The following is a 23,677-nucleotide window of genomic DNA, read 5'->3' on the forward strand; positions in this document are numbered from 1 at the left end:
AGGTGGTTAGCACTGCTGCCTCACAGCTCCAGGGACCTAGATTCGATTCCCAGCTTGGGTCGCTGTCTGTGCGGAGATTGCACATTGTTTGCGTGGGTTTCCTCCTGATGCTCTGGCTTCCTCCCACAGTAATGGAGCAATCTGACAGTAACTTCTTTCTTGCCTTTTCAGCAGGGTGGCACAGTGGTTAGCACTGTTGCCTCACAGCCCCAGGGACCTGGGTTTGATTCCCAGTTTGGATCACCGTCTGTGCAAAGTCTGCACGTTCTCCCCGTGTCTGCGTGGATTTCCTCTGGGCGCTCCGGTTTCCTCCCAGTGTCCAAAGATGTGCAGGTTAGGTTGATTGGCCATGCTAAATTACCCCTTGGTGTCCGGGAATGCATAGGTTAGCGGGATTAGCAGGGTAAATATGTGAGGTTACGGGGATAGGGCCTGGGTGGGATTGTTGCCGGTGCAGACTCAACAGGCCGAATGGCCTCCTCTGCAATTGTATAGTGTTTTTATGATTACTATCCCAATGCTAATACCGACTAAACCAGCCCTACCCCATGTTTCTGTAATCATATCACATCAGCAGCACAAAACCGCACCTCCGAGGGCAACTACAGGAGGACAAAAACTGTGACCTTGTCAAATGTCACTCAGATCCAAGAGCAAGTGAAAGAAAACAGTTTATCTCATTTGGAGGAGGTGGTGGCATGGTGGTATTGTCACGCGATTCCCGACCCACTGTAATGTGGTTGACATTTAAGTGCCCTCTGAAATGGTTTAGCAAGCCAGTCAGTTCTGATGGACAATAAGAGAATTTTAAAAATTGGATTTAGGATCCTAGATCAAGCAGTTAATGTTGATACATTAAAAAACGGGAACCAACAAAATAGATGTCCAGGATTCCAGTGGACAGAACAGCTTTTTCTCCCCAAACAATCCATTGTCAGTTACTGCTCAACCTTCATGAAGCAGCCAAAGATGTCAGAGTCCACTAAACTACACAATAAATTCATCTTTCTCAGGCTTAGTGGGGAACCACTTCAGCGATCAAGATGCAAGGTTGCATTGCCAATTGCCCAAACAATGTGGAATCTGTACAGTATGCCAGCACAAGTCAAGTCAGAACCTTTCAAAAAAAAAGTGAGGGAAACCATTAAAGAACACAATTCACACCATCCTCCCCAATAAACAAACAGCACTCATCTGGTTCACTAATATCCTTTAGGAAAGGAAATCGGCCATCCTTACTTGGTTTGGCCTGCATGTGTCTCCAGAGTCACAGCAACGTGGTTGACTCTCAACTGCCCTCAGGCAACAAGGGATGGGCAATAAATGCTGGCCAGCCAGTGACACCTGTATCTCACGAATGAATAAAAAAGAAAATGTGTGTCTATGTGTGAGTGCCCATCACCATGCACGATACCTGCTACTTTGATGGAGTAGAATCCAATCGCTTTCCCAGACTTCCAGAGAATTTTTGCATATTCAGTGGCACTGTGGCAAAGAAAAGGGAGCTCGTCTGCACTCATTTCCTGTGCTCGATAAATGATGCGGTTCAAAACATACAACACAATCCGCTCCCCGAGCGATGATACCTACCAATAGAGTAGAATGTTAGTAAATTAACAGCAAATCCACATATACCTAATCAGTGTCTGTCTGTATCCTTGTTTTTTTTTAATTAAGATTCCAAGCTTTGTGTCATCTGGAAATTTTGAAATTGTGCTCTGAATATCCAAGTCCAGACCATTAAATGTACATCAAAGCAGTGGCCCCAATACCAATCTCTGGGAATATTATTATTGTATGCACAAGAGGACACTTCCAAGACATTACACTGGTTTGGTCTCTATGTTTCCTTGCAGCCACTCAATGCTTTCTATCTCTTAGCTAATTTTGTATCCATGAAACCATCATCTGATTTAATCATGCAAGATGTCTCATGACACCGGATTAAAATCCAACAGGTTTCTTTGGAATCACAGACTTTCAGAGCATTGATCCTTCATCGTGAAGGGGCAGCGGTCTGAAAGTTTGTGAATCCAAATAAACCTGTTGGATTTTAATCTGGCGTCGTGAGACTTCTTACTATGCCCACGCCAGTCCAACACCAGCATCTCCACATCATTTAATCATGTGGACTTTAATTTTGCTAACAAGTTTACTACATGATATTTTATCAGAAGTCCCTTTGAAGGTCCACATATACTGAGTGCAACAGCAACATTCTTCATTACTGCATCATAAACTGAATCAAGTTAGTCAAATACGATTTGCCTTTAGGAAATCCATGCTGCCCGTCATTAACCCATATTAGTGCCAATGAATTTTATCTCAGATTAATCGCAGACAAAATTAATTAATTATCTCATAGTTTCCCACCAGACTTTAGGCCAGCGTCAGATTGTTATTCTAATCCCAGATTCTTACTCGTTTTACTCAATTTTCTAACTCAGGCCAGGTGTGATCAGAGTAGTGCAATGCTCTCCTGAATCCCAGCATTGATGGGCAGCTCCGTCCAAAGGAAAGAAGCCATGCATTCCAGCACTAGTTGCCATAAATCAGGTAAGTTTAAAAAGATACTTGACAGGCCAAGGAGAAACAAGGTATATGGCTCAGATTTGGGGGGTGGGGCTTAGGGCTGTGGGAGGAATCCTGGCAGGAGAGGTTGGGTCCAGTGTAAGTCTGTGCAATAGTTATCCAGAAGTTAGAGGAGGTTTTAAATTCTTTTCTGGCTAACTATTGATGTAACCCAGTCAGAACCATCCAAAAGTTTGCAATTTAAGTCACATTTTTCATATGGTTCCCAGTGCAGGGAAAATGCCCAGGGGAAGTTTGCACTTCCAGGCAATTGCCACGCAAACCACATCTTTGGGATACCTGCAACACCCCGGAACTCAGTTGTCACAGCGCATTATGTTGACTGGAATACAAGTACCAGTTGATCCATTTTCTTTTTCTTGAACTGTGGTGCACAGTAACAATCCTCCTGTCCTCTGGCATTGCTCCTATATTATGGCCACTGCCTTTGGTGTCACCGTACAAACTTCATCCAGAGAGTGACAAACCTGTGGAATTCACAGCCAGAGAAAGCAGCCACAGCCAAAACATTGTATGTTTTCAAGAAGGAGTGAGCTATAGCTCTTGGGACAAAGTATATGGGGACTAGGTGGGATCAGACTATTGAGTTGAGTGATCAGCCATGATCATAATGAATGGCAGAGCAGGCTCAAAAAGGGCCAAATGGCCTATTCCAGTTGGATGAATTTACTACTTTGAACGCCGTCAACTTTCTAAATTCCTCTCTTTATATGAAGTTATTTTGACCAACTTCTCTGATACCTCCTCCTTTACTATGGTGTTTGCAGCACCCTCTTCATTAGTCAATAGAGATATTTGAATTTCCAATGACTGACTAGAAGGGTCAAATAACAAGTTTTAAGACTTGTACTTTAGCAAACGAAATGAAAGTAACATTGTCTAAATACTATTCAGAGGCAACTTATACTCCAAACCACAGAAGAGTTTGTCCCATTAGAACAATTGAAAATTCCCCCAGCTCTTAGACTGTACTCTAACCCTTAAGGGGTCACTTTATTCCTCTGGAATCAGTCCAAAGCTATTTTCCACTCCATTTTTCCTTTCCCTGCTGGATAACTTCTAATCCCTGAACTAACTTTCTTGACAAGTGTTATCCTGGGGATTCTTCCCTCTAGCCAAAGACAAGACACATTCTTCCAGGCTTGCTTAAAATTTTCACAAACCTGATCCCTTCAATCTGAGCCCATGCTCTCGTTGGTCTTCTGGATGGCAAATAATAGTATTTTCTCTACTTCAGCTGGAGGACCAGCTGCCTCTAGCTTTCTGCTCTCTCTGACAATGGAGTCAGGGATATCTTGGAAAAAAAACACTACAAAAAGTCTCAGACTCTTCCCCTCTTAAAACATGTCTCTATGACAACACGAATCACATGGATCCTTGGAGCCAGGTAGAAATGTTAACTATTCTACAGACACCTCCCCCTCCTCAACTACTCCATTCTCTCAAGATTAATAGGCAGTTTAAAGTATAACCATTTATAAAACCTTACATTCCTAACATTTCCCTGTGAAACTTGGAAGACAATAGTTGATCCATAAATCATAGATTTTCTTGCATCTTCAAGTCTGAACACCTTCCCAGCAAAATACCTGGGTTCCCCTTTAATTAAGTTGCTCAAGCTTGTTGTCAAACAGAATTCAGAACAGGTCCCATTCATTCCTCCATTTTACCCCAAATTAAAAGAGACAGCCCCAAAGCATAATCTTATAAACTTTGCATTTGTAACAAAACATGGTGGATTAATTCACCTGCTGGAGCCCCTGTCGTGATGACTCAGCTGTTTTGATGATGTCATCGATTGCCCACCATCTGTCCAGTAGGTATAATGCCACAGCTTGAAAAGGAAAGCAAGAGATGGTATGAACATCAACAACCTCACAACTTCCAACTACAAATGAGCGATTCTGTGGAATTTGATGAAACAAGGGCTGACTTCTGGTTGACAAGTAGATCAAGTGTTAGCTCCTAGATGATGGGATGGAGAGCCACAAAGTTTGGCTCTGGCGGGGAATGCAGCATAGATTTACCAGATCAATACCTTGCCTCCAAGGATTAAATTACAAGGAGAGATTACACAAACTAGGGTAATCCTGCCTGGAATGTAGAAGATTAAGGGCTAATTTAAATCCAACTTTGCACATTCTCCCCGTGTTTGCATAGGTTTCCTCTGGGTGCTCCAGTTTCTTTCCACAGTCCAAAGATTAGTGAGTTAGGTTGGCAGCCATGCTAAATTGATCTATGTCAGGGAATTAGCAGCGTAAATATGTGGAATTACGGGAATAGGGCCTGGGTGGGATTGTGGTCAGTGTGGACTCGGTGGGCCGAATGGTCTCTTTCTGCGCTGTAGAGATTCTATGGATTCTAAAATATTAAAAAGGGGAATTGAGTGAATGTATAGAAAATGTCTCCGTTGGTTCGTAAGTGTAGGGCTAGGGGATATGGGACTAAGAGTTAGAGACAGGCTTTGCCTGTCTCCAAGATGTTAGCATCTTAATGCTAATGAGTATAATGTTAACAAGTGTGAGGTTATCCACGTTGGCAGAAATAATAGTAGGAGGGATTACTATTTAAAGGGCGAAAAGCTGCAGCATGCTATGATGCAGAGGGACCTGGGGGTTCTTGTGCATGAGTCGCAAAAACCCAGTCTGCAGGTGCAGCAGGTGATCAAGAAGGCAAATGGAATGCTGGCCTTTATAGCGAGGGGAATAGAATATAAAAGTAGGGAGGTCTTGCTGCAACTGTACAGGGCACTGGTGAGGCCGCAGCTGGAGTACTGTGTGCAGTTTTGGTCGCCGCACTTATGCAAGGATATATTGGCCTTGGAGGGAGAGCAGAGGAGGTTCACTAGGCTGATACCGGAGGGGGTTGGACTATGAAGAGAGATTAAATAGACTGGGTCTGTACTCGTTGGAGTTTAGAAGGATGAGGGAGGATCTTATAGAGACGTATAAGATAATGAAAGGGATGGAAAGGGTAGAGGTAGAGAGATTCTTCCCGCTTAGAAAGGATAGCAGGACTAGGGGGCACAGCCTCAAGATAAGGGGGGTGCAGTTTAGATCGGAGTTGAGGAGGAACTTCTTCACTCAAAGGGTGGTGAGTCTCTGGAATTCTCTGCCCGTTGAAGTGGTGGAGGCTACCTCGCTAAATATATTTAAGTCATGGGTAGATAGGTTTTTGATAGACAGGGGAATTAAGGGTTATGGGGAGAAAGTGGGAAAGTGGAATTGATCCACTTCAGATCAGCCATGATCTTATTGAATGGCGGGGTGGGCCCGAAGGGCTAGATGGCCTGCTTCTCCTATTTCTTATGTTTATGTTCTTTTGCAGGAGTGAAATAGGGAAACATTTCTACATGCAAACAAATGGCAGATGTTTGTAAAGTGCAGTTGATAATGGATGTAAAAGGTACCAACAGATGCGAGATCAAGAGTTTTTTAAAAAAAAATCAAAGGTGTTAAAACTATCACCTATGGAGCAAGGACAGGCAAATGGTGATAGCTCACTAATCAGCCATGATCTCATTGAATGACAAACAGGCTCAGGGAGCCAACTGGCCTAATCCTGTTCCTACGCATTTAACTTCTACTTTCACCATTTGATTAGATTTACAGAAGTGGTCTGATTATGCTGAAAATGAGTTTAGTCAACATCCAGATGGTCCTTTAGGCCTATTACTAACCTACAGAGGGAAAATCAGAAAGACCTACAAGGAAGCTCAGACAAATTAAATTCTTCCCATGATCAAAGATAGCAAGACAGAAGACAGCAAACAATATTCAACTTCAGTGCCCAATTGAATGAGCAGGTTGGACACAGGGTGTAAAATTATCCAATGCCCTCTTAACTAGCAGTTTACATTAGAAAAATAAAGCACCAACCTGTGAACTGATTCTCAGGGGCAAACAAAGCCAGGACTTTATGCGTCGTATCACCACCATAGAGTGGAACAAATGCAACTGAGGACAGACTAACTGGAACCTGTGTTCAGGAAACATATATTAGTTAATATCAAAGCAGCTACTTGAATGGGAGATTCATATCCAAATTTTAGCATCGACACTAAAGCAATAAAATGTAATCATCTTTTTTCTCACCACATTGTTCTTGCCCAATAATTCAGAATTAGTCTATAAGAATCTATTTTTTCTCCTACTTAATACTTGCCTTCAAGTCAAGGCCTAATTTTAATCACGCCTGGCATGAGCTGGCTGGGACCAGGTTGGTCACTCGCAATTCACCCTGGCCAGTTTAAAAAGGACCAAGATGCAGAAGGAACATCTATCCTGGATCCGTTCTGTTCCATTGGGTTTACTGGATTAAAATTGGGTGCAGTAAAGGGAGGCAGTGGTGTCATGGTATTATCACTGGACTAGTAATCCAGAAACCCAGGGTTATGGTCTTCCTTGACTTGGGTTTGAATCCCAAGGCAAATGGTGAAATTTGAATTGAAAAAAAAAGTACAATTAAAAGATTAACAATGCTGTCGTCAAAACAAAAACCCATCTGGTTCACAAATGTCTTTTAGGAAAGGAAATCTGTCATCCTTACCTGGTTTGGCCTACATGAGACTCCAGATCCACAGCAATGTGGTTGACTCTTAAATGCCCTAAGGGATGGTCAATAAATGTTGGGCCAGTTAGTGATGCCCACATCCCATGAGCACAAATAAAAAGAATGTTTTTTTCCAACCTCTTTCTCTTAAGCACATAATGTATAGCTCAGCCATTTGTTTTTGCCGTTTCTCTGTTGACAAGGCAGCTCAGAGTCACTCCTAATCAATTTCACTGGCGCCAAGTGATATTTTGGTAAAAGCAGCAACAAGTAGCAAAATGTGTTAAAATTTAAACAGTAAATGCTGGAAATATAATGCTCATGGACTAGTAGCTGAGAGAGAAATATAAGATGGTTTAGAGAGTAAAGAGTTGACAGTTCAGGTCAGGCGACATTTTATCAGAACTGGAGGAAAAAAGATAGAACATATAACAATACAGCGCAGGAACAGGTCCTTCAGCTTACAATGTTGTGCTGAACATGACACCAAATTAAACTAATCCCCTCTGCCTGCCTTTGGTCAGTATCACTCTATTCCTTGCATACTCATGTGCTTATCTAAAAGCCTCTTAAATACCCCTATCATATCGCCCTTTACCACCACGTCTGACAGCGCATTCCAGACAACTACCACTCTATTTAAAAAAAAACTTTCCCCCCTTCTCACTTTAAGAGCATGCCTCCAAGTATTAGACATTTCAACTCTGGGAAAAAGATTCTGACAGTCGAGAGAGAAAACACTGGAAAATCTCAGCAGGTCTGGCAGTATCTGTAAGGAGAGAAAAGAGCTGATGTCTTGAGTCCAGGTGACCCTTTGACAAAGCTTTGACAAAGGGTCATCTGGACTTGAAATATCAGCTCTTTTCTCTCCTTACAGATGCTGCCAGACCTGCTGAGATTTTCCAGTGTTTTCCCTTTTGGTTTCAGATTTCAGCATCCGCAGTAATTTGCTTTTATTCTCACTGCCAACCCTGTCTATGCCTCTCATAATTTTATAGATTTCTATTAGGACTTCCTTTGGCTTCTGCCGCTCCAGAGAAAACAACCCTAGTTTGTGCAGCCTTTCTTTATAGCTCATACCTCTAATCCAGGCAGCATCCTGGGAGACCTCTGTTGCACTCACTCCAAAGCCTACACATCCTTCCTATAATGTGGCGACCAGAATTGAACTCAATACTCTTAAGTGAGGCCTAACCAAAGCTGCAACATGACATCCTGACTCTTGTACTCTTGACCAATAAAGACAAGAATGCCATAGGCCTTCATTACCACCCCCTCTACTAGTGTGACCACTTTCAGGGAGCTATGGACATGAACCCCAAGATCCCGATACACATAAATGCTGTTCAGGTGCTGTTTTCTTGTAAACATGTTGATGGAGTCCTCAGATGTATCTAACCCATACTTCTGCCCTGACCCCTCCCAGAACCATAGTAACCATAATAATGATACTTCATGGTCACCATTACTGAGACTAGCTTTGCATTTCAGATTTATTAATTGAATTTAAATTCCACCAGCTGCCATGGTAGGATTGGAATTCATGCATGGAATATCAGCCTAGGTCCCTAGATTACTAGTCTAATCACAATACCGCTAGGCTGCTGCCTTCCTGTAAACAGACTGACAAGACCCTCAGATGTATTCAACCCATTTACCATACTTTTGTCCTTACTCCTCCCAGAACCACAGGAGGATTCCCTTTGTTCTCATTTTCCATCCCACTCAAAAGGATCGCCTTCCACCACCTCCAGTGTGATGCCACCACTAAACACATCTTGCCCTCCCCTCCTCTGTCAGCATACTGAAGAGACGATCCCATTTTCCTTTGGTATGGTTGCTCAGGCTCTGAGTTGAGGCTCTGCCCTCAAGAGTTGAATTGTCAGCCAGTAAAAATCCTTTGATACCAAATATTTACTCAACTATCCTTTACAGATTAAACCCTGCCAGCCTGCCACATGGGCTGCAATCATTTTTTAAGATAGATTTTTAAATAATATTATGCAGCATTTATACATAGATGGTAAAGCCTACAGAAAAAAATCAAGTTTAACGTTGCAACAAACTCAATCTGGAATTGACCACATTCACTTATTCAAATCCCTTTCTAAGCAAATGCATCACACTGGAGGACATTTGGAGTTGTGCGTATTAACCATATCAGTAACATGCTCTAGTTTTCAAACTCAATGTGATATTATTATTTCATTTCTGTTTTTAGTTAACATCATTGTCACAGAGGAAAATTAAAAATGTTTTTTAAATAAGGCCAACCCAAATGGATTGACAAATCAAAGATATTTCTTAGGACTCATTCCACAGTAATAATATGCAAGCACTTTCATCTTCAGGAGTTCAGGTCTACAGGCGACTGCCTTTAACCGCCAGAAATTCTGGACTAGATGTGCTGAGCATCCTACCTTCCTTCTGTTGGGTAGTGTGAAATACTCCAGCTTCTCAGGATCAGCGTACAAAAGATTAGACATGTATTCCTCTGCAGAATTCTCAATGTCTTCGTGCTCCAACTCAGCAAGCAAATCCACGGGGAATGCCATCCCTGCTAAAAAGAGAAAAAAAATTAATATCAATAAAAAATTAGGGCACTCTTTTGTCACACATCTTTACACTACACCAGCCATTTCCTTCCAGCATTCACGTATGGAGTTTCTCTCAGAAGTGTGGAGTAACCATTTTAGCAAGGAGCTGCTTGCTAACTCATTCATCAGTCCAACCAGGCTTTGCTTTTATTTAAGTGCATAGCTTTGTATAGAATGTATTTGCATATCAAGCAAAATATAAATTACATTTTATTATAATATTCACCAATGTTTTGGTAATGACTTGACCTCATTTTACAGTTTTTAAGGGGATTTCTTTTGTTTACTACAAGTACGTAATTACAAAACAATTACAAATATTCAATGAATGAATATGAAAAAGATACATTACCTATGGCTAATGCCATCCATTTATCAATAACCTACAATTGCTACCTTCTATTTAGGAAGAATTCATTGTTTGTTATAGTTTTCCAGGGCATTGCCCTCCAAATACACCTCAAATTTACAAATCTTCGATACACATATCACACAAACTACCTTGTATTGTCTAACAAGCAGACATAACTCGACATTGCTGCTCAGTTACTATCCACCTGCTCAAAAAAAAACCCAGCAACTTCAGCCTCTTAAAATGCCCTGGAAACAATTAAGCTCCTCTACAATGTCTGGATGCTCACTGGTTCACAGAAACCGAAACCATGACAACAAAGGTTAACATCACATCAATGGAATTTTCTATTCTCCCCGCCACCCCAGAAGGATAAAAAGCCTTTGTCTCGCCCTGGTCACTCAGCACATGCTCATCGTCTTCTGAAACCCAAAATGATATTTTTGCCTTCAAAACAAAATGCGACAAATTGTTGACCCAGCAAACTGCAATTTCAGTACTTCAGAGCACAGCTGCGTCATCTGATTTTCTAGAAATTTCCACACGAAGATTGCAAGTAAAGTACAAACAGAAATCTTAAAACAGGCCATACTGGTAAATTGTTAGATGCCTAGTTAGAAAGGTTAATCTGGTCTTCCCAAACAAAAAGTTAAGACTCTACCCCAGAAAGTGACACTCACTCTGGTTTTCATCACCTTGAAAGAGTAGGCATTTATCTTAATGCTGTGTCCAAGTGTCCAGAAGAACAGGTAAAAGAAAAGACTCAACTCTTGCTGTGTACTCAGACTATGTATTCCAAGTGAATGGCATGCAGCTCACTGTGTGTTCCAGTGCACTGGCTATATTTTGTCTTCCTTGATAAAGATTCACACACACACTCTAATAAATAGAACAGAAACAAAGTAAACTACCGTGTATCCTGAAAATCTGAAATTAAGGCCGAGAATGCTGGCAACACTCAAGAGAACAGAGAGAAACAGGAGTTAATGTCTCAGATCAAGGGCCTTTTGAAAAGTTTGAGGTTATTGACCCAAAACATTAATCCTGATTCCCCCTCTGCAGATGCTGCCAGACCAGCTGAATATTTTCCGCATTCTGTTTCAATCACTTATAAACTTGCTTTCAACTTTAAAATATCCATTTTTTTTTCACCAAATCTGTAAGAGTCGAAGCCCCTCTTGCCTACAGAACACTAGTTTCTGGGCAGCACAATGGTTAGCACTGCTGCCTCACAGCATCAGGGATCCAGGTTTGATTCCCAGCTTGGGTCACTGTCTGTGCAGAATCTGCATGTTCTCTCATGTCAGTGTGGGTTTCCTCCAGGTGCTCCGGTTTCCTCCCACAGTCCAAAAAAAAGAAAGACGTGCTGGTTAGGTGCATTGGCCATGCTAAATTCTCCCTCAGTGTACCCAAACAGGCTCTGGAATGTGGTGACTAAGGGATTTCCACAGTAACTTAAATGTTAGCCTACTTGTGACACTAATAAATAAACTTTAAAAACTTTTGTACAAATACAACAAAAGGGTACATTCTTCACTACTTCACAAACGCAATTAAGCACATGTATTACGTACCACCTTTAAAGTCTACTGCATCATCAATGGGGATGACACATCATGGAACACCCCGATTAGAAATGTCTCAGTGATATTCTGCTCAGCTTTTCAAAACAAAAAAAATCCAGAGATTTGTTAACATATTCAGCAGAATGTCACATTAGTACAGCTGGACAAATTAACACTTGAAAAACTGGAATGTCGCCAAGTGGTGAAATGCAGCAGTTATCTTGCATTTTCAAGGGCTTCATACCATTATCGGAAAACAATGACAGAGTAAAGAACATACATGGTGCTGAACAGATTGAACATTAAACTGCTTCAAGATTTCCGACAAATTGTTTGTACTGAAGTAAGGTAACCCCAAATCTTACTCCAGTTGGATTAGGCCAGAGTCAGACTCCTTCACGACTGTGTTCTCTCAAACCCCTGCTCTTTTTTGCAGGGCACTTAACCGCATCAAATTCATTAAACTGACAGATTATTGCATAGCTCGTTCAATTTTACCAATCCTGGCTCTGTTGTCATCAGAAGACCAAGGGTTCAAGCCCCACTCAAGTACCAGAGCACAATCTAGTTATGTATTTGTGGGTGCAGTACTGAGGGAGCGTTACGTTGGCTGTCTTTCAGATGAGACATTATATTTTTCCCTTCTGACTGCAAAAGATTGCATGGCACTTTATTTTGAAGATAAGGGAGTTCATCCAATATCTTGGTCAACTTTGATCCATTAACAAGCACCACTAAATCAGATTAACTTGTCATTCATGTGACGTTTTGCCCAAAAAACATTATGTTTCAACGGTAATTCATTTGCTGAGCACTGGGGCTGCCAAGGAACATAAAAATCCCAACATAAACTCGTTTTCTTTCTTCAGCTTCTGAACTGCTGCGGAAGTTCAAACTCGTGCTTTTATAAACCCACTGGACAGCCAAAGCCAGAGTTAGAATTTGGGCATGTAGTTTTGACACAACATGACTGAATACAACATTCAATTTTTTTTTTTACACAAGATCCTGCAATCATTAATGAAATAGATGAGCAAGTAGTCTCTTTCTGGAGTTATTTGTTGGACATTAAAACTGGGCAGGACATGGAGATTTCCCCAGATTTTCTTTAAAGAAAGTGTCAAAGAGCATTTATTTCCACCTGAGAGCACAGACATCGCCGTGACTTGATGCCTTATCTGAACAACAACTTTTCACAGTGACGAGGGCATACTGCACTAAGTGGCTTTTATGCTCATGAATGGATACAGGGTGGGAACATTCAAACTGTTGTTGGGGACGAAAAAGGGGAGAAATATTGATTGAGATGTTACTGTCACTAGAAAAACACAAACCCACAACGACCACATTAGGGGGAAAATTGAGGAAATTTTACATGTAATTTCATCCTACCCTGCAAGATGACTCACACGGAGCTATTGTCCCATGGAAGTGAACAGCTCTTCGTAGCTGATCCAAGCAGCAACATGAGCATGCACTGCAATTCTCAGCTGGGAGGTTCACTCCTATGGCCTAATGGTATAGGTCTCTGATCTGGTAATCCATAACTCTACAGCAATGCTCTGGGGTTCCTTGTTCAAATCCCACCACCAAATCCCATCAAATCGTCTTGTATCAGAGGCAGGCATGGTTGAACTGAAAAAGTTAGAGGGGAGGTGGTGGCATAACTAGTAATCCAGAGACTCAGTAATTCTCTGGGGACCCAGGTTCAAATTCCACCATGGCAATTAACAAAATATGACAAGTAAAAGTCTAATGAAGACCACGATTGTCATAAAAACTCAACTAGTTCACTAATGTCCTTCAAGGACATCTTGTGGCAGTGGGTAGTGTCCCTACCTCTGAACCAGAAGCTCAGGGTTTGAGACCTACCCCAGGTATTGGTTGCCAAGGAGGATGTGCTGAAAGAGGCTCGTGCCTCTATCTGTGCTTGACATGGAATGGCACCCCTAGCAGACTGGTTACATTTGCCAGAAAAAACCCATGATTGGATCAGATGTAAATCTGCCTTGGGCAAGAAGAGAAACAGCAACAAAAGTAGAAAACAGTCCCAGCCAATGACTGAACAAACAAACAAACATTGCAATTCCCAGTTGGCCATTTGCCTGCCTAGGCTACCAGAACAACTTCCATTTCAGTCTTCACCAACCACATGACAAATCAGCAGAAAGGGAGAACTTTTTTTTAAAAAATCTCCCTCACCAGGGACACTGAAGCCAGCTTTGCTGCTTCTACAAATCATCCAAGAAAGTAGTCAGCACTGACCTGGCACTTCACACATCTGAACTGCTCAGTAATACAGCATGTTAACCTCAGAGCCATAGAAAGAACTCTTAAGTAGCAATCTACTAAAGAAGAAAATCCTTTAAGCCTTTGTCTCAAATTCAGCATATTTGTCTACAGCTGGAAAAAAAAGGACTTTTTTTTGTTGAATCTTTTTGACAGTCACCATTAACTGATTCATTCTCCATAGTACCCCGTCTACTAGAGTCCACTTGCCAACCAATCCACATTCTTCTCATAGAACAAATCGTTGTTCCCCTCACATAGAACTTTACAGCACAGTACAGGCTCTTCAGCCCTCAATGTTGCACCGACCTGTGAAACCAATCTAAAGTCCAAGTAACTTACACTATTCCAACATCATCCATATGTTTTTCCAACGACCATTTAAATACCCTTAATGTTGGCGAGTCCACTGCTGCTGCAGGCTACTGCTGAGTAAAGAGCCTACCTCTGACATCTGTCCTATATCTATCACCCCTCAAATTTAAAGCCATGTCCCCTCATGCTCGCCAGCTCACTGTCCACCCTATCTAATCCTCTGATTGTCTTGTATGCCTCTATTAAGTCACCTCTTAACCTTCTTCTCTCTAACAAAAACAGTCTCAAGTCCCTCAGCCTTCCCTCATAAGACCTTCCACCATAACAGGCAACACCCTGGTAAATCTCCTCTGCACCCTTTCCAATGCTTCCACATCCTTCCTATAATGCAGCAACCAGAGCTGTAAGCAATATTCCAAGTGCGGTCGCACCAGAGTTTTGTAGAGCTGCAACATGACCTCATGGCTCCGAAACAAAATTGCTCTACCAATAAAAGCTAACACACCGTACGTCTTCTTAACAACCCCATCAACTTGGGTGCCAACTTTCAGGGGTCTATGCACATGGACACCGAGATCTCTCTGCTCATCCACACTTCCAAGTATCTTACCATTAGCCCAGTACTCTATCCCTGTTACTCCTTCCAAAGTGAATCACTTCACACTTTTCTGCATTAAACTCCATTTACCACCTCTCAGCCCAGCTCTGCAGCTTATGTCCCTCTGTAACCTTCTTCCACACTGTCTGGTATACATTTAGCATCTTTGTGAATTGCCTTGATGAGTGCATCCAAATCCATGATGATTTATGATAAAACCCTAAAACTTTTGAATGTTCTGTAAATTTGAGAACGAAGCTCCAGAGATAAGATATCTTTTTAAAAAACACACAAATTTCCAAACCTTAAGGATTAGACCAAAAAATCCAAACTACTACATTTGAAATAAACTGGTGATAGCTAGCAAGAATCCACAAGACAATTATGTTGCAATCTCACTTCATTTCATTGCTTTTTTTTGCTGGGTATTTGTCTAAGCAAGTCTGATGCTCTGATCATCCAGACAACACAACAACTGTCAATTTAAATAGATATCAGCCATTCATGTTCACTCAAGTCCCAGCTGCTATTGGTTCAAAATTCCCTGGGCTGAGCAAGCGGAATGCTGCCAGTGGCACGAATACAGTCCACGAGCATTCAGATGGAAAAAGCTGTGTACACACACACACACGCAATGCAAGAGGCTGCAAAAATAAAAAGACAATTCTGCCCTTGATAACTGTGTACAGGTGACGGTAAAAGGTCTTATAAAGATAAAGAAATGCATCCTGTATGGGCCATTCGGGTGAGCGTCAGAGAAAATGTTGCCCATGATTTAGATGCAGAAAGCAAAGAGCCATCCATTATCCAGCAATGAGAATCACCGCTCTGTTGAATCCAGATGACAGCCTGCCCGCAAGGGCCTGGAGACAGGCACATGACATAGGAGGAGGCATAATTGCATTTCCCATACTGAGGAATAAGCACATTGGGAGAAAAGGTATTTTCATAATCAATATCCTGCAGGCATCTCCTTGAAGCTAATAATCTATTTAGGTAGCGAATTCCATCCCCCCACCCCCAACTTCCGATGACATTGATCAAATGAATTGTGAAACGCAAATTGCAAAATTGAAGGCAACACTTCATAATATATTAGTAGGTTTAAGAGAATAATATTGAAATGACCGCAGTAACATTTGAAGGGCTTCAATATATTCACACAATTTTTTTTGATGCACTTTAGAACAGGATGACATCTCTGCTACAACACCAGACAAGAGAACAATATTAGGGCCACATTTCATCATATGGTTACTGATAGCAACTTCAAAACTACAATTTTGAGTTCCATTAAAATCATGATTTATGGAATATTGTTCTGCCCCAAATATTATAAAAACTAAATATATATGAAAAGGAGATAAATAACTCAGAAGCCAACCATTTATACAAAGAACAAAGAACAACCCAGCACGGGAAACAGGCCCTTCGGCCCAACGAGCCCACGCCACCGCATCACCCTACACCTATTCTACCCTGCATGTCTACGAATGGAATCCCTAACTTAGCCAGATTCAGGGGAGAATAGTGTCAATTTGGTAAAACCAATCAGCCTAAGAGCACATCTTTGGGGTGTGGGAGGAAACCCACGCAACCACAGGGAGAATGCGCACTCCCACAGACACAGGCCCAAATCCATGTATCTGCACAGCTAGCAGTGCTAGTCACTGAGCTGTTGCGGCGCCCGTCTACCGGTCCAGGATCAAGCACACACACCGACACGAAGTACTAGGCCACTCCCGGAACTTCCAAGAGCAGCCCACGCACGACCCACCGTGTGCATGCCCCTCGTTTGACACGAGGTGGACCTCCACCTGCGGAATAAAAAGACAAAAATGTTAATCTTACAAGCCTGCTTTTCCGGTGTCTCCTGAGGTTCTAACCTTATTTAATAGCCCCTACCATAACCCTCCATCCTCGTTTCACTCACGTGTCTATCTAACTGAACCTTAAACGAGTCCAACATTCCTGCCTCCACCACCCTACTCGGTAGCGCGTTCCATACCCCCACAATTCTCTGCGTAAAGAACCTTCCTCTCGCTTCCAAATTATACCTCTCCCCCCTCACCCTTAAATCATGACCTCTCGTGTTTGTACCCAGTCTTGGGAGCAGTCTCTCACTATTAACTCTATCTATTCCCTTCAGTATCTTATATACCTCTATCATATCCCCCCTCAATCTCCGTCTTTCCAAGGAGAAAAGTCCCAGTTTCTCCAACCTTTCCTCGTAACCCAGCCCCTCCATGCCAGGCAACATCCTGGTAAACCTCCTCTGCACCCTTTCCAGAGACTCCACGTCCTTCCGGTAGTAAGGTGACCAGAACTGGACGCAGTACTCCAAATGCGGTCGAACCAACGTTCTGTATAACTGAAGCATTAGACGGCAGCTTTTATACTCTATACCCCTTCCTATAAAGGCTAACATTCCATACGCCTTCCTAACAACCTTCTCCACTTGTGACGCAACCTTCATGGATTTGTGAACCTGCACTCCCAGGTCCCTCTGTATGTCTATACTCCTAATCTGTCTACCTTTTATCACATAGCTCCTCTCTGCATTATTCCTTCCAAAATGCATCACCTCGCATTTGTCAGGATTAAATTCCATCTGCCACCTATCTGCCCAATGCACCAACCTATCTATATCCTGTTGTATCACCTCACAATCCAGTTCCGTACCCGCCAACCCTGCCATCTTGGTGTCATCAGCAAACCTGCTGATCACACCACCTACACTCTCTTCCAAGTCATTTATGTATACTACAAAGAGGAGAGGTCCCAGTACTGAGCCCTGCAGCACACCACTGGTCACTGGCCTCCAGCCCGACAAGGTCCCCTCCACAACTACCCTCTGTCTCCTATTACCCAGCCAGTTCTCAATCCACCTAGCTACCTGGCCTCGTATCCCATGCGCCTTAACCTTTTCTACCAGCCTACCATGAGGGACTTTGTCAAATGCCTTACTGAAATCCATATAGATGACATCAACGGCTCTCCCATCGTCAACCGTTTTTGTCACCTCCTCAAAGAATTCCACCAGATTCGTAAGGCAAGACCTCCCTCTAACAAAGCCATGTTGCGTATCCCTAATCAGATCGCAACGCTCCAAATGCTCATACATCCTACCCCGAAGTATTTTTTCCATTAATTTCCCTACCACCGATGTCAAACTCACCGGTCTATAATTTCCAGGGTTATCCCTACTACCTTTTTTGAACAGCGGTACCACATTTGCTACCCTCCAGTCCTCTGGGACCTCACCTGTGTCCAAAGAAGAGACAAAGATTTGCGCCAGAGGCCCAGCAATTTCATCTTTCACCTCCCTAAGCAGCCTGGGATAAATACCATCAGGCCCCGGAGCTTTATCCATCCTTACGCTACCTAAAAGCCCTAGCACTTCCTCCCTCATAATAGATATCTCCTGCAACTGATCCTCCGCTCCCTCCAAGAGACCCCACGATTCCAAACCCCTCTCCTTCATGAATACCGACGCAAAGTATTCATTCAGGAGCTCCCCCATTCCCTCCGACTCAATACATAACTCTCCACCCTTGTCCCTAAGAGGACCAATTTTCCCTCTAACTACTCTCTTGCCTCTAATATAGGAATAAAATGCCTTTGGATTTTCCTTAATCCTACCAGCCAAAGCCATTTCATGCCCTCTCTTTGCCCTTCTAACTCCCCTTTTTAGCTCCCTCCTACTCTCTCTATATTCCTCCAGCGCACTCTCCGTACCCAGTCGTTTCGACCTAACATACGCCTCCCTCTTCTTCCTGACCAAGTCTTCAATACCCCCTGTAATCCACGGCTCTCTAATCCTACCTTTCCCATCCTTCCGCTTAACCGAAACATACCTCCCCTGCAACCATTTCATTTTGCCCTTAAAAGCTTCCCACTTGCCAACCATGGACTTTCCAGCTAACAGTCCCTCCCAATCAGTGTCCTGCATCTCCCTCCTAATCCTGCTATAGCTCGCCTTTCCCCAGTTCAGCACACTCCCGTTCGGCCGGCACTCGTCCCTTTCCATTTTTATCCTAAAGTAGTCAGACTTGTGGTCACTGTTAGCCACATGTTCGCCTACCTCTACCTCACCCACCTGCCCCGGCTCATTACCCAACACTAAATCAAGTATAGCCCCTCCCCTAGTCGGGCTAGTTACATACTGCTCCAGCGACCCTTCCAAAACACATTTCACAAACTCCTCTCCCTCCGTACCCCCAGCTCTAGGCCCCCTCCAATTCACTCCTGGAAGATTAAAGTCACCCACTACAACCACTCTATTCTTCCTGCACCTGTCCAAAATGTCCCTGCAAATGCCTTCCTCCACTGACTTTGGGCTGTTGGGTGGCCTATAGTACACCCCTAGCAATGTGATCTCTCCCTTTTTATTCCTCAACTCCACCCACAGTGACTCAATCCCTGTCTCTTCCATATCGTCCTCCCTCTGCGCTACTGTGATGTTTTCCTTTACTAACAGTGCCACCCCTCCACCTCTCTTCAACCCTCCTCTGTCACACCTAAAACACTTGTACCCAGGAACATTCAGCTGCCAGTCCTACCCTTCCCGTAACCATGTCTCCGTTACAGCCACCACATCTAACTGCCTCACAAACATCAAGGCCCTAAGCTCATCCGTTTTCCCTGCCACACTCCTAGCATTGAAACAGACACAGTTCAACCCACGAGTGTCCCTCGGAACCTCCTTCTCCCTGATAATTTTCCTTTCACCCAACTCTCTCCCAGCCACCTCCCCACCCCCCCTCCCTATTAGTTTAAACCATTCCTGAACACCCCAGCTAACCTCCCCGCTAAGACACTAGTTCCCCTCCCGTTCAAATTCTCCCCATCCCTCCTGTACAGTTGCCCTTCTCTCCTAAACACCTCCCAGTGATCCACAAAAGTAAAGCCCTCTACCCTACACCAATCCCTCAACCATGCATTCAACTGCATGATCTCGTCATTCTTTGCCCTGCTAGTACTGGGCAGCAACCCAGAGAGTGCCACCCTGGAGGTCCTGCTCTTTAGTTTGGACCCCAACTCCCTAAATTGCTTACAGACCTCTACCCTACTCCTCCTTCCTATGTCCCCCTCCCCTACGTGTACTATGACCTCTGCCTGGGTCCCCTCCCCTTTCAAAATTCCCTCTACCCTTTCCGTTACATCCTTTACCCCTGCTCCAGGGAGGCAGACCACCATCCTGGAGTCGCGCCTCTGTCCACAGAACCTCCTATCAATACCTCGGACCCTCCCATCCCCTACCACTATCACCTTGCCAGCCCCCTTCTGTCCCTCTGAGTCAGTCTCCCCTTCCTGCCTATCTTTCTGTGCCCCTGTCGGCGAACCTTGGGGAGCCTCCAGGGAGGCCGGGGGACCCTGACTACTCTTCTTCTTCCTCTTTCTCCTCCTAACCGTCGTCCACCCTTCCTGCTCTTCAGCCCTTGGGACCTCTTCCTGCTCATGGTTCCTAGCCATCAACTCCTCGTTTTCCCTGACTAGAAACGCATCCTCCAAACGCCCCTCGAGTTGCCTGACCCGGGCCCTCAAGCGCTGCAGTTCTAAACATTTACTACAGATGTGGACCTTCGGGACATGCGACACCACCATTATGTAGGCATTAGCTCTATGAAAGTGCTACCCAATTAGTCCCACTCAAAGAACAAAAAAAATTTGCAGCACAGGAACAGGCCCTTCAGCCCTCCAAGCCTGCACTGACCATGCTGCCCAAATTAACTAAAGCCTCTTACCCTTCCAGGGACCATAATCCCTCTATGCATGTATTTGTCAAGATGCCTCCTAAAAGTCACTACCATATCCACTTCCACTAGCTCCTCTGGCAGCGAGACCCAAGCACCCACCACCCTCTGTCTAAAAAACCTGCCTCATACATCTCCTTTAAACCTTGCCCCTTCTGACTATCCACTTTGCCCATGCCTCTCATAATCTTGTAGACTTCTATCAGGTCGATCCCAACCTCCGTTGTTCCAGTGAGAACAAATCAAGTTTCTCCAACCTCTCCTCATTGCTGATACCCTCCATACCAGGCAACATCCTGGTAAATCTTTCCTGCACCCTCTCCAAAGTTTTCACATCCTTCTGGTAGTGTGGCAACTGGAATTGAACACTTATATTCCAAGTGCAGCCTAACTAAGATTCTATAAAGCTGCAACATTGCTTGCCAATTTTTAAATTCAATGTAACGGCCGATGAAGGCAAGCATGCCATATGCCTTCTTGACCACCTGCATTGCCACTTTCAGTGACCTGTGTACCTATACATCCAGAACCCTCTGCCTATGAAAACTCTAAAGGGTTCTGCCATTTACTGTTTATTTCCCATGTGTATTAAATCTTCCAAAATGCATTATCTCACATTTGTCTGGATTAAACTCCATCTGCTATCTCTCTGCCCAAGTCTCCAACTGATCTATATCCTGCTATATCCCCTAAATGGTCCTCATCACTGTCTGCAAATCCCCACCAACCTCTGTCATCCACAAACTTACTAATCAAATCAGTTACATTTTCCTCCAAATCATATAGGTCCCCTAGTGCTGATCCCTGAGGAACTCTACTTGTCACAGCCCTCCATTCAGAAATGCACCCTTCCATTGCTACTCTTTTGCTCTTTCCTCATAAGTAAACTTTTACTTTACGGTATATAACTTTCAAAAGGGGAAAGAAGGGTACTATTGTAATGTTTCCACCAATCTTTTAGGCAGTGTTTTCCAGATCATAACAACTCACTGCGCAAATGGTATTCACATTGAATCCCTATACTGCAGAAGAGACCATTCGGCTCACTGAGTCTACAACAACTCTGACAGAGAATCTTACCCAGGCCTTCTCCTCACCTTATCCTATTCTCTTCACTTCACTTCAGGTCCTTTCACCAATTATCTTAAATCTATGCCCTCTGGTTGCTGACTTTTCTGTCTGTGAAACAGTTCCTCCCCAGCAAACCCCTCATACTTCTGAGCACAATATTGTTCAAGACACTGGGAACGAGTTCTCCCATTTTTCTTCAAACTAGTGTCATGGGATGCGAAAATATGAAATAGGAGCAAGAGTAGGCCATTGAGCCCCTTGAACCTGCTCCACCATTTGACAAAATCATGACTGATCTTGTAAGTTATCCATCCCAAGGAACAGACAGTACCTCTTCAAAGAGAGCACCCAAAGATCAATGCAACAATGAAGGAGTGCTGCACTAAACGTCAGCATAGATTCAATGCTCAGGTCTCCAGAGTAGGGCTTCAACCCACAATCTTCTGACTCCAATTGAGAGTGGGCCATAGCTAAGGCCAAAAGATTTTGGATGGCTGCATTAAGAGCTGCCATGACTACTTTCTAACCGCCCCTCACAATGACAATGCTTTAAAATGGCAGCGTTGCAAGATCTGGAGAGAAATGATACTCGTTTCTCAGGAGGAAAAACACACCAGTTTTCAGTCAGAACTTGGCACTTCGCCATTTTTTTTTGGGAAAATTCCACCAGCGTCAATTATAAAAGACGTGGTAACAGGACACTTAGAAAATATCAATGAGATTAGACAAAATCAACATGGATTTATGAAAGGGAAGTCATGTTTAAAAAATCTACTGTTTTTGAGGATGCAACTAGTAGAATAGATAAGGGAGAATCAGTGATTAGCACTGCTGCCTCACAGCACCAGGAACCCGAGTTCAATTCCCAGCTTGGATCACTGTCTGTGTGGAGTCTGCATGTTCTCCCTGTGAATGTGTGGGTTTCCTCCGGGCGCACGATTTCCTCCCATAGTCCAAAGATGTGTGGGTTAGATAGACTGGCCATGCTAAATTGACCCTTAGTGTCAGAGGAATTTGCAGGGTAAATGCATGGGGTTATGGGGATAGGACCTGGATGGGATTGTGTTCAGGTGCAGACTCAATGGGCTGAATGGCCTCTTTCTGCACTGCAGTGATTCTAGGATTTAAAAACTCTAGGCAGGAGGTTCCACTAGGTTGCAATCATTTTCCTCAGCACATTTTGCCCAAAAATCATAAACGAATGCAAAAGATAGCAAAATTTTAATTTCAGTTCAAGTGCAAGGTGTGCATGTTTTGGAAGAGGGAGGGGGAAAAAAACGACAGGATTCACGTCAAGATATATTTGGAAACTTAAAGAGAAAGGACAAGGCAACAGCGCAGTTAATGATAACTAGTGTGATAGGAATAGACAGAGGGTACAAACTTGTGCAAGAGCAAATCAGGTCAAAGTTGGGGGGAATGGAGGAATAGTACAGACTTTTTCTGAGTGTTTGCAGCATTTGTGATTAGATTAACTGATAGCACAAGAAATAAATGGCTGTGATAGGATTGTTGTTAAAATTTTAATGTTTATTAAAAGTGCCACAAGTAGACTTACATTAACACTGCAATTAAGTTACTTTGAAAATCCCCTAGTCACCACACTTGGGTGCCTGTTCAGATACACTGAGGGAGAATTTAGCATGGCCAATGCACCAAACCAGCACATCTTTTGGACTGTGGGAGGGAACCATGGGCAGAACGTGCAGTCTCTGCACAGACAGTGACCTGGAGTTAGAAATGAACCCAGGTCCCTCGCACTGGAAGGCAGCAGTGCTAACCACTGTGCTATCGTACTGCTTTCGTTTGCAAACTGATCATGCAACCTGAATATTTAGCACTGAAATGAGAAGAAATCTCTTCATCCAGAGATTTTTGACTCTTTGGAATGGAGGTATAGATGATCAGTCATCAAGTAGATTCAAGACTTAAGATCAATGGATTCAGGGGATAGGCAGGAAGGTGGGCTTGAAGTGGAAATTGAGCCATAA

The 23,677-nt window shown here is 43.4% G+C and overlaps 1 protein-coding gene across 8 annotated transcripts in view; it reads right to left on the reverse strand.

Annotated features, from left to right (window-relative positions):
• Positions 1 to 23,677, reverse strand: part of LOC145343219 (soluble lamin-associated protein of 75 kDa-like) — a 93,112-nt gene that overhangs the window by 45,332 nt on the left and 24,103 nt on the right. For 4 of the 8 annotated variants that reach the window (XR_013886691.1, XM_080189280.1, XM_080189282.1 and 1 more), the window contains exons 2-5: positions 9,564 to 9,700; positions 6,471 to 6,570; positions 4,341 to 4,426; positions 1,415 to 1,586 (exon numbers count right to left, since the gene is read on the reverse strand). Coding sequence is in view for 7 of the 8 variants with exons in the window: in XM_080189280.1 (XP_080045406.1) it covers positions 1,415 to 1,586; positions 4,341 to 4,426; positions 6,471 to 6,570; positions 9,564 to 9,698 (493 nt within the window). In the remaining variant the exon portion in view is untranslated. The other 4 variants (XM_080189279.1, XM_080189281.1, XM_080189283.1 and 1 more) reach the window with 3 other exon arrangements.

The sequence above is a fragment of the Carcharhinus amblyrhynchos genome, chromosome 5, assembly GCF_965287045.1.
Source record: "Carcharhinus amblyrhynchos chromosome 5, sCarAmb.v2.hapA, whole genome shotgun sequence".
NCBI classification, from domain to species: Eukaryota; Metazoa; Chordata; class Chondrichthyes; order Carcharhiniformes; family Carcharhinidae; genus Carcharhinus; species Carcharhinus amblyrhynchos.